General features: G+C 37.8%; 1 protein-coding gene across 1 annotated transcript in view; it reads left to right on the forward strand.

Annotated features, from left to right (window-relative positions):
• The window catches only part of LOC123548517 (stimulated by retinoic acid gene 6 protein-like), a 41,081-nt gene extending 29,140 nt beyond the window's left edge, over positions 1-11,941 (forward strand). The window contains exons 13-16 of the mRNA XM_045335820.2: positions 1,309-1,426; positions 2,800-2,931; positions 8,095-8,258; positions 8,849-11,941. Coding sequence (XP_045191755.2) covers positions 1,309-1,426; positions 2,800-2,931; positions 8,095-8,258; positions 8,849-9,267 — 833 coding nt within the window. The 3' untranslated portion in view covers positions 9,268-11,941. The remainder of the gene's footprint in view (positions 1-1,308; positions 1,427-2,799; positions 2,932-8,094; positions 8,259-8,848) is intronic.
• The last annotated feature ends 322 nt before the right edge of the window (positions 11,942-12,263 follow it).

Below are 12,263 nucleotides of genomic sequence, written 5' to 3' on the forward strand. Positions count from 1 at the left end.
GTTTGGTCTAAGAGGGTCTGTGCTATTTGTATCTACGTTTAAGGAAATATTATAGCTCATACAAAGACAGCTTTTGTACAATATTGTTTATGCCCATGATAAGGTCTGCGTATTGGCGATAAGGGCCAATACACAAGTCAGGACCATTGGTAGACTTGCTTCTGTTTATCATAATAAGCTACTGTATAGCTACTGTGCAGTAAATAAATTGCAGGTGATATTTCTCACCTTTATAGCAAATCAGTTCTCACCTTTATAACAAGTTTAGAAAGCTTGATTGAATTAGGGCTAAATAAACAAAGCGATAAGATACAACAGTGTTTTATCATATTTTTAATAAAGTAAGTTTTTTAACAATTACATCTCATTATTGCTGTTTTTTTATTATCAAAAATATAAAAAAATGCATTCAGGCACATAGCTTTTAGAAGTAATAAATTATTGTGTATTTTGAACAATGATATATCTTTATTGCTGGATTTTATTATACATAAAAGAAAGTTAACATTATTTAGACAACACAAGAGGAATTAAGCATTTTTAATATATAACATCCTTCTGTCTATATACCTTCTTTATCTATTAAAAATGCAACTGAACGCTTCTTTAATTTCTAATAAAATCCAGCAATTATCTTTATTTTTTGTTTTTTATTTTGTTACTTTTGATAAAAAGATCATAATCATTGAATAAACAAACTTGTAATTTCTCTTATTAAGTTTTGAATAATTATTTTATAGTGAGAAACGCTTTGCTATAAGAGTTATAATTTAATTGGCCAGGACATTACTCAACATGACTGAGCAATCAAAATTAGTATCTTATCAATTAAAATAATTTTGTGTACATGCTGAAAAAAGACTAAAAAAACAAAAGCATTTCAATTAATAAAATGCAAAACACAGGAAATAACCAATTTACCTGTAGGCAATAAAATTTATGATTCTCTGACAATAATTAGGCTACATGTCAAGTCTACAGGGGTTTTATGGACCCTTTTCAGACTGGACCAGACAGGATCTTGTATATTGGGGATTAAAAAGTCTGGTATTTGTGGGGGGGTCACTTATATAGGAGATTTTCTTTGCCTTTAAGACTCACTATAGATAAATCTTGTGGCAAGGTCTACAAACTGACCTGTATATAGATGATCTTCACTTGTGTCATAAAAAGCAACGTCTTTGGTCATACACACAGGGGTTTTTTTGTTTTTTTTTTTGAAAAAGCAGCTCCTTGTTCCTGGAAAAATTCCACTTTTATGGAAAATATAAATCTATCTTTTATAAATATAGGTCTAATACTTTGTAGGTTATGTGATTGTAATTGTAATGTTGACCATAACATGTTTGGCTTTGATGTATCTGCTCGTTCTGCCTGCATTTGGCTTCATACCACGAGATTTTCTCAAGGTCCTGTGGAATGTTTTGTAAGTTGTTTTGTTATACAGATTATAAATAAAGACATTCTCATTGGACATTTTATGTAAAATAGCCCTTTGTATAAGCAAATGCTCATTTGATAATTCATGCACAGGGGCTTTTTTTTTTTTTTTGGAATCTTTTGTAAGTTGCAATGCTTCTCACTTGATGCAATACTTGTACATGTTTATGCTGACTACATTCCATAACGAATAATTTCTAGGCTATAATACTAAAACTTTTCAAATTGATAAACTTTAAGTGGGTTAGGATTAACTGAACTTTTCAACAGTATACAGATTATATAATGACAGCCAGTGACTTCTCAAGTAAATTTACCGAGGCGTGGTTAGTTTTCCCTATATGTACTTAGTGGGAAATTGGACAATCCTCCCGTAGAAACTTGTGATCCAATTTCGAAATACAGTCCTAGAAATGTTCTTTGGGTGACATACTTTAGTTTGTTCATTTTTTCCGATTCGTAAAGAAACAATATGGCCGCCAGTTTCCATACTTTTAAAATCTTTCAAAAAAGTGATAGATCGTTTTTAAATAATTTCGTACAAATGCGTAACCGTAAATTAGTATAGTCTGCATTCATCAGATTTGTCAAAACATGTATGCCGAAGGGCGTGATCACCTTTTCCATATATATGCATCTAGCGGAAACTTCTGGAATTTTAGAATAACTTCACATAAATGTTTCTTGAGTGACCTTTCAGCAAGATTGTTCAACTTACTTTGATTCTTCAAGCAGAATAATCCGCAGAACTAGAAATATAATAATCTGAAAACAACATAAAATTCCTTGGTTGATCATATTGATATTCCATTTTGTCAAAAAATCGCTTCCCTAAATAGAATCTCCTCCAAAGTCTTCCGTCCGATTTTGAGATAATTTCAGAGAAATGTTCCTTGGGTGACCTTCTACTATTATTTTTACAATGGAAAATACTCCAGTAAAACAATTTTTGATAATGACTTTAAAATAATTTTTGTTAAAAAATTAAAAAGTACCTAAACGTAAAATCGCCATTTCATTTTTTAAAGAAAGTTAAAATGTGTACAAAAGGAAATGAATGAAAGTCAATGAGAACGCTGTTCAAATGTATTTGATATAACCACAGGGCTCGTATTCTCTGAGTCTTTATATGCTAGGTTGTACTTTGTTTTGTCATTGCTAAATTAGTACATATTGTAACGAAACTTTGCTTGATTGTCTGCAAAACTTTACCAGTATCAGTTAGCTTTATACATACTTATGGCAGTTTGAATACATGCTATTCTTACGTCTAAGTATCAGACATTAAATGTTGAAGAACTCTGGCTTAAGTATATCCTACGATGATACTTAGATTCTGGTTTATGTTTATTTTGGTAGGCCTGGAGTTGCGATATTGCAATTGGTGATGATATCGCAGAAAGTATTCAGTCGTCTGCTTCTGCAGACACGGAGTTCTGTTAACGAAAAAGGCAAAACCACTTCCTCTGTCATTTTGGCTCTGGATAACAGGTACACATTTGTTATATATATGGATTAGTGAAATTATTTAATTTTTAAAACATGTCGGGTAGAAATAGTTTTGATATAGAATTTTTGCATTACTGATTAAATAGTAAATTAAGAAATGTCAATGCTAAAAGGAGAAACAACAAAATAAACGTATTGTAACACAACAGGAAGCATGGTATTTACCATTTGAACGTTGCGCTTGGGGGTAAAGCCACGTTCCAAAAACGCAGCCTCCCTAAAGATCAACGCAAAGCACGCGGATATGAATCCCTCACAAGAAAGTAACCTCTCTCTACAGCAAGCCAAGGCCAAATTCCTCAGGCACAAACGGGAAGCATAGAGGAAGAGCTGGAGAAACAAAACAGCCTCGCTCAACCTAGAGCGAGATGGCCAAAAGCTGTGGAGATTGACGAGACAGCTGAACGATGAAGAAACAGGAAGAGGCTCAGTAACTTTGGAAGAGAATGGTGAACTGTTGACGGGTAAACAAGCGGCAAACACTTTTGCCTCTAACTACAAAGATGTTTCCAACATCCCCATCAACAGGAACGGCAAAGGGACGCCCGAAGAGAAAAAAGGGAAAGGCAGACAAGCCAAGTGACACCAGAATGCATGAAGCAGGGTCTTAAACTGCATGAGCTACAGACAGCTCTTAGGCAGTTGAAGACAAAGAAGTCTCCTGGACCAGATGGAGTCACAAATGAAATGCTGACCCATCTAGGCACTGAAGCAATTTGCAAACTCCTGGAAATTTACAACTACAGCTGGACACAAGGACTGCTTCCACAGATATGGAAAGAGGCAGTCATGATCTCCATCCACAAGAAAGGGAAGGATCCAAAGAAGGCCGCAAGCTGCCGCCCAATCAGCCTAACCAGCTGTGTTGGAAAGACCATGGTGAGGATTGTGAATGCACGCCTGAAGTGGTACATGGAGACTAACAACCTATTCGCAACGCAACAAGCGCTTCAGCAACGCTCATGGGACCAGACATATTCCGGAAGCTCAACAACTGAAGGACCAGACACCAACTTATGGATTAAGATCCATCTGAACACCTCCACAACAGGAGAGCAAGAGTCAGTTTAGAACATGCCAGCAGTAGGAAGTTCCTGTTGCGTCATGGTGTCCCACAAGGCGGAGTCTTATCCCCTACACTCTTCTTGCTTTTCATCAATGATCTGGTGTCTGAGCTACCGAAAGGAGTTAAGGCTGCTCTCTACGCTGACGATCTGGTGTTATGGTGTAAGGAAGAACATGCCACTACAGTCACATACAGGATGCAAACCATCAACAAGCTTTCAGCTTGGGCTGAAGATTGGTGTGTATCGATCAATACAGAGAAATCGTCCACCACACTTTTCTCCCTGTCGTCAAAGCAAAGGGCGGGTAAAATCAAGATGGGAAATACTTCGCTGATTGAAGCAGACGAGGCAAAATACATCGGAGTGACCTTTGACAAACGGCTAACCTGGACCCCTCAATTAGTCAAACAGAAGGGAAGGCCCGCAGGAAGCTTGCAATGATGCGCAAACTTGCTGGAACAACGTGGGGAGCAAATGAGCAAATACTCAAGACAGTATATCAGGGAACAGTGAGACCCCATTTAGAATATAGCTCAACTGTCTGGTCCACTACTGCCAAAACTAACCAACAGGCTCTAGACAAGGTTCAGAACCAAGCATTGCGGATCATGACAGGTGCTACAAAGTCTACACCAATCTCCTTCATGAAGAAACTGACAGGCACACATCCATTACAAGACAGAAGACATGCAAAGGTTATGCTTCAAGCAGAGAAGTTCAGGTCTTTTCAAGACCATCTCATGAAAGCCAAGCTAGATGGCTACACAAAGAATCGGCTCAAACGTAGCAGCTTCGTACATGAGGCAAAGAAACTCAACCGAGAGTTCAAAACTGAGCTGAGCATACCAACGACTCCCCTAGATAGTGAAGAAATCATAAACCCACTAGCGAATGATCTGTCCTCAGTGACTGTGAGACTTGCTGTTCCTCGTCTTGACCGCGGGAAGCAAGAGGATGACGGCATTCGGAAGAGCCTCACACTTGCTATGATCAATGAAGATTATCCTCCGGAATCATGGACTCATGTCTAAACAGACGGATCAGCCACATGCGCCGTCAAAGATGGAGAAGCAGGTGTTTTCATTCAGTACCCATCTGGCAAGAGAGAAACACTACATGCAGCCACAGGAAAACACTGCAGCAATTACAAGGCAGAGACTGAAGCACTCATGAAGGCCGTCTCAATGGTTGAAGACTCGGCAGAAGAAAGCTCCTCAGTTGTCTTTCTCACAGATGCACTGTCTGTCATGGAAGCTCTGATCAACAATAAAGCTCCACAGCTAGCCAGGAGAATGCAGAGCCTGAGTATAACCTGCAAAGTAGCACTTCGGTGGATTCCATCCCCTTGTGGACTTGCAGGCAATGAAGAGGCAGACAAACTGGCTAAGCTAGGAGCTCAGTCAGAACAACCAACAGAACCTGTGAGTTACAAGGAGAAAGTCACCATCATCAAGGCACTAACGAGACCAAGGATGGAGGAAGATGCTTTTCATCTCCTTGATCGGTCTGAACAAGTGATGATGGTCAGGCCCCGCTCAGGGCACAACAAGCTCAATGCTCACATGTACAAGAAATACAGACTGACATCATCGCCAGCTTGTCCATGTGGTGAAGAAGATCAGACTGCGGAGCATATACTACAGAGATGTAAAAGGCATGACCAGGAGCGAGCTGCGACTTGGCCGATAGATACATCAATCCACCAGAAACTGTATGGAGACATTGAGGATCTGCGGCAAACCACACGTTTCATCGAGGCTACTGGTCTGACAGTGTAGTCGCGAACAAGAAGAAGAAGAAGCAGACTAGCACACAAATGCTCACACGCACACACATGCACAGAGATAAAGCAAACACACTAGGACTAAACGAACAGATCAAGGGACATAATTCGGCACCGCCTCGGAACGGTCAGAGGCAAAACTAACACAGGAAAGCTTAAAGCGGTTAATGTTGCGCAACTAACCACACTCGTACAGACATTAAGCTCCAGAGTCACAGGGCAGTGCAAATAAAAGTTATCCCGTCAGGCTTATGTCTAATAGAGAATAACAGGCTACTGTCTTTTGATATCAATGTTATCAGGTCGAGGCTGATATCGGCTGGAAGGGGTGAGGGAACCTTTCTATTTATCATGAAACTCATACAAACTGCCTAAAAAAACCATGTCTTCATCTCTTATTTCGTAAAAAAATGTCTTCTGAAGCAAAAGATTAAATTTATATTTTACGGATTTGAAAATTCATCCGCCCCTGAAACTTCTGAACGAAACAATACGGCAGCCATATTGAATTCAACTCCGACAATGTTTTTGACTTTCTGATATTCTTGTAAAAAAAAAATAACAATGAAATAAACTCTCACCTGCGTAAAATTCAAAAATCATCCTCTTGAATAAACCAGAACATACTTTATTTCCATAGATCTATCATGAAATATTTGACTCAGACAACTACATGTCCAAAGCGCTGAAAATTTCACTTCCAGTTCCAGACTTTATAGTTTTTAAAATCACTAAATGTACACTGATCCAAGAATTATAATTAACTGATTCAAGAATAATAATTAACACAAATACTTTTGCTAATACATGTACTTGATAAAATGTGCATGCCTTAAATAAGGCATAAATCAAGAATAAGTATATCATACATTGTCAAGTGTATTGTAAAATAGAGGAAAGTGGAAACTTCACAGGTCGCTCAACACGACAAAAACGAAAATGTTGCAGGCTCGGTTTGATTGAGCCTGTTCATGGGCGGTAGTGGAAATGCATGCTACCGTCCACGCCCTCTAGCCCGGTGTAAACCTTTCCGAGAATCGATTCGTGTAAACGTTGTGATGTCATGATGAACGTTTCACAATGACGTCATACAGTGCTATTGTCTGTGTGATAAAATTAGAGACAACCATATTCAAGGAAATTTGTTGAGATTACAGAATCTATTTAGAAAAAAAAAGTTGTGCAACATCGAAACTGGACTCTGTAATAAAATTCAATCTGGAAGGAAACTGATGTAAAAACTAGTCCGTCAATATGGGAGGAGCGTAATTTTGATATCAAGTCAATGACCTGATAACAAAATAAAATATCAGGCAAGTGATATCAGACACTTTGCATAGTAGTTGCATGATAAAATACAAAAAAAGTATCAGAAGGCATGGCATGCAAAATTGTGAATTTCTATACAAAGTTAAACATTAAGAACCAAAATAAAAACGCATGAACTCAATGTCTTTGCTGAAGGCAAAGCATCAAGAGAAACACCCTTAAGGGCCCGACGAAACAGGCTGAAGATAGATTATTAAGATATCAAAACAGCTCAGTCCCGGTGGGATTTAAAAACTGCGCAGTATATCTCAAAACAGTTCTGTCATAACGTCTTTTAATGAAAGGTTTTATAAGCTGAAAAATTAGAATGACCCCATATCTACGAAGTTTGAAAACGAATGGGAAGGACTTTGGCTGGCCGCTGGCCGCGGTCGGCAGGTGGCCGCTTTTCACGGCCTTTTTATGACTATATTTCGACGGGGGGAAATCGAAATCTGGTTGCCCGTTGTCGACAGGTGACCGCTACTTACAGGTGGCCGTTAGCACAGTTTTGACTGTATTGCTATTTTCGCATTTTCCTGTCTTAACTAAGTCTTGGGTAGGCATGCCGTAAATGCGTTTACAATATAACATCGGCAGTGATTCATAGTACTGCCTCAATGGAATATCACCCGTGGCATCCCACCCAGTCACATTATACTGACATCGGGCTGACCAGTTCTAGCACTATCTTCTTTATGCTGAGCGCCAAGTGAGGTAAGACGAGGCCAGGGATCGAACCCACGACCTCCCGCACTCGGCGCTCTACCACTACGCTATCGAGGCGGTATTTTTTTTAAATTTTAGTTCACCTGCTAACAAACTAATATTATCAGTTATTTGTGTGGTTATTAAAGCATTAACCGATATTAAATTAGAATACTATCGGGTAGTACTAGTATTGACAAACAAAGATCAGATGTTTTGTACGTCCCAGTTTTTATTGAAAACTATTTCTATATGGTATACATGTGTTCTGTCTTGCAGAAAAGTCTACCACAATGTGTGTTACTTTCTATTTTTCTTCTACATCGTTCTTGGAGTATTTGGATGCTTTTTAACAATCCTCAAAGGCATGGTATTGGGCATAATGCATCTGGCTAGGCTTGACAAATGTGGTCTCGTTACCGGCTACGAGACTTGGGATAAAGGTACGTATAAACAATCGTCACGTGGTTTTGGCCTTGCCACGCAATAAGGAATGGTTCGTATGATTTTGTTATCATCGGCAAAGGTAGAATTAGATAAGCACCCATTAATGGCAAGATTGTTGGGTCCTAAGAGAAAAATGTTTAAAGTCGTTCTCTGACTTAGTTATGGCTTTGAATATTGTGTTAATTAAGCTTCATGTGCCCGCTTAGAGTCCAACAAAGCAGAACTTTCTCTTCAGACCTTTATTAAGATATCTTTTGTGATTGGAATGTGCATGCTTTAAAACTAATTTTAAGTTCCACTGGTATTTAGATTATCATTAACTTAGAAATACTTTCTATGTTTCAGGTTTACAAAAGTCATTCATGATTTAATACGTTTCAAATCACTTAGGAATTATGTATCTGTTACTTCAGATACGAATATTTTAATTGTTGGGCATATTTAGCGGATGCTTTTGTCTTTTTGTCTTCGGCTTTAATTCCCCCACATTACTCGTTCATGCGCGTTGAATGGTAGCTGTTTCTTACCTTAACCTTTAGTCGGTATTGCGTGCGTACATCCAATGGTTGTGTTTATTTTTTCGCAGGTTACATGTACTACGTGAGTTTCCTATACGTTGAAGAGTGTCACCGGCACCCGGTGTTATTAGTTTTCTGTGATATTCTACTAGACGGTTTGCAAGGTAAGAGACAAGATAAGCAAACTTATGATTTGGATAATTATGGCAGTACTGATGTCATCCATGACACCGAGGCAGTGCTTTCCAACAATGATTTGAATCAAGGAGCAACATATGGAACCATTAACACTCAAACACCATATGTATTCGACAAATCCAAACATCTTGCTAGAAACCGTTGGTTTAAAGCTTATACGATGATTAGAAATCCGGGATTGAAAGACAAGGAGGTTGAGGAAGAATTCGATACTTTAACGGATCTAGGAACACATTATCGTCACAGACGTTTAAGCGATAAAACATTTGAAAACAGCGTAGAAGTATAATTATTGACTTGAAAAAAATATTCAAGAAATTGCGTAACAATAATGTAAAATTAGGGACATTTCTGTGATATTGAGAATGTACATTTAAATATTTACATCAATTGCAGTTGATACATGTCTCTGTATCTTAGCGTTGGGATCACATCTGACAATCCTACTGCGTTATAACATGATACTTTGGCGTGTACCGCTGTCTATGATACTTTGTCGTAATGTTAGAGCTGATAAAATCAGCATGTTTGACAAATGCCATATTGAAAATTATGTGATGCCTGAATATGTTACCTTCGTAAAATGAAGTGTGTATTGTTATAAAATCATCATCTTCACCATCATCATAATCATTATCATTATTATCTGTAATCTTTTAGGATTATAATACAGCTGTTTTATCAACATTTAATTTACTAGTAAACTCACTTATGTGTTTTAAAAAAGTCTCCCCGTACATGGATTCGGTATTTTCATATTTCCTGGTCCTTTTGGTTTACGGAGTCATTAAATATCTATGTTACATAATTCAGCTTAAATTGGTGCATGGCGGCGTGAGAGGATTGCACTTTCCATTACTTTTCACGACTAGGCTCAGTCAAACCAAGTCTGTTTTTATTTTGCTTGGTTGCATTTTTTGCTTCAGTAGGATCTTCTAACAGATAAATTAACTATCACAACAGCAGTTTTTAGGTGCCGCGTGGCGGTCGTAAAAAGTCTCCCCGTACTTTGATTTAGTTTTGGTATATTTCCTGGTCCTTTGGGATCATGAAGTTCATTCAATATCTATGTAATAAAATTAATTCTGCTGAAACCTGTGCTAGGAGACGTTTGGGGTGTTGTATTTTCCATTACCTTTCATAAACAGACTCACATCCAATGAAACCGAGTCTGCTATTATTTCTTTTCTTCCGAAGGATCTTCTGATAGATTTTATTATCATGTCTGTCAGGTATAATAATGTACGAAAAGAATTCGTAAATAACGGCCATCTTCAGGGCCATTATTCAGTTTACATTTCAAACACTAAAATAAACAATGTTAAACTCTTACTTCTATCCTTTAAAGGGCGGCCCTTGAAACAAGTAAATTGCAGTAATCTTCTTGGACAAATATAAGCTTTGAATGTACAATATACTAGGGTGTGATAGATATCCAAATTCTCCATATTTTGAAATATGTATTGATTAAATGCGGATGACACATGTGTTAGCCATACATTTTCAGAAATGTTTAGGTCAGGTACTATGCTGTGGTCATTCGGTAACACATTTGTTTCTAGCCGTGTAATCATTTAGTTTGCATGCATGATGTAAAGGGGGCATTATCACCTGGAAATAAATATGAATTATTAAGAAAACATTTTGTGATTACAGGTCTTCTAGCCTTCTAGTATGTTTTCATATTGTTCTGCAATCGTGTTTTTATTTACCTAGGCAAGGAATGTCAACACCATTTCAACAAATACAGCCTCCATATCATTACCTTATATCTTCTGTTTGTTGGTCGTTGAACTAGACCAGACCTGTAGTCTTCACACGTACACGACTGTCATTGCCAACAACTACCAGAATGACCTTGTCCTTGTCACCTACCACGTATAACCAGTGACACCAGGCAAGGTGTTAACATTTGTTTACGTCTTCCACAGAAAGTTTCTTCTAAACTCTTATCAGTGCAAATGGTGTTGAACAGTACGTTTTGACACTTCTCTGTCTCTACTCTCATTTAATTTAGCAGACATTTTGCTTAAAGTATCCCTCCTTAGACTTTTCAGAAGGTTTTCTATCTACCGATAATCCCTGTATTTGACGGTTTTACGTCTTCTACTTCTAGCAAGGTTTTACACAGATGTTATTTCGATTTTTTTTTTAAATAATACTTGTTTCCATTGCGTGTGTTAGAGATTCACCTGGAGGGGATTGCTTTTATTTACACTGTCCCGTGTCTTTGGAACATGATGGGGGTACGAGTGAGGTTGGGTGCGCACCATAAACCGGTTTGAGCTCCCCAGTAGTGTTTTTGCCACTGACCGTTCCAAGGCGGTGCCCCACTGTGTTCCTTTGTTTGTTCGTTCGTTTTGTCCTCGTATGTTGGCTTGTGTATGCGCGTGTGTGTTTGTGGTGTGCATGTCGTCTGCGTGCTGCGGATTTCGTTTTGGGGAGGCTGCGTTTTTGGTACGTGGGATTCCCTGTTTGATATTTGTCTTTGTTGTTTTTTGGTTTTTTTTTTAATTTTACTTTGATGTCTTTGTTACACCCTGCTAATTTTATAATTTCTTTATCCATTCCTATGTAACTCAGTCACGACAGATTTTACATCACTACTTCCTGCCCGTCTTTTAACACATTGAATAAATCTACAGTTAACATTTAATGGCATCATAAATTACGTCAAAACTAAGATATGATATAAATAGACGTAAGGCACTTTTCAGGTAATCAATAATTCTTACAGCCCGAGGTAGAAAAATTAATGGCCGCTATGAACGATCTTTGTGCACATAACAGTAGAATTTTAGTTAAGTTATATATGTGACGGTAGTGCCAAAGTAGCGAATATACATGTATGTAGAAACCATTTTCAGAGTGGTGTGACTACTAGTTATACTATGACAGTACAAAAATATAAATCTATAAAACTCTGTATTTAAATGTCATAACATAAATGCAATATAATATCATTTGGCAGTTTGTTTTAATTTAACACCCAATTATCCCTATGATTACTGTGCTTGCCAGGTTCAGATTATGTAGATAATATTTGAAGATCACTCCAGAATTTGTCATCGGCAATGTTCAATCCATAAGGTTATGCTGAGAAACAAGGAAGCCGAATTTTAGAAATTTGAGACTGGCCTTCATACATACAACTTTATAAGGCTGCACCCATCCCCAGTTATATGGAAAGAAACAAGAAGTCTCTTTACTTAACTTTGTAATCGTGGACAATTTGCTTGATTCTATACATTCAACTTTTATAACTGGTCACTAAACTGAGCTTGC

The sequence above is a fragment of the Mercenaria mercenaria genome, chromosome 6 (assembly GCF_021730395.1).
Source record: "Mercenaria mercenaria strain notata chromosome 6, MADL_Memer_1, whole genome shotgun sequence".
In the NCBI taxonomy this organism is placed as follows: domain Eukaryota; kingdom Metazoa; phylum Mollusca; class Bivalvia; order Venerida; family Veneridae; genus Mercenaria; species Mercenaria mercenaria.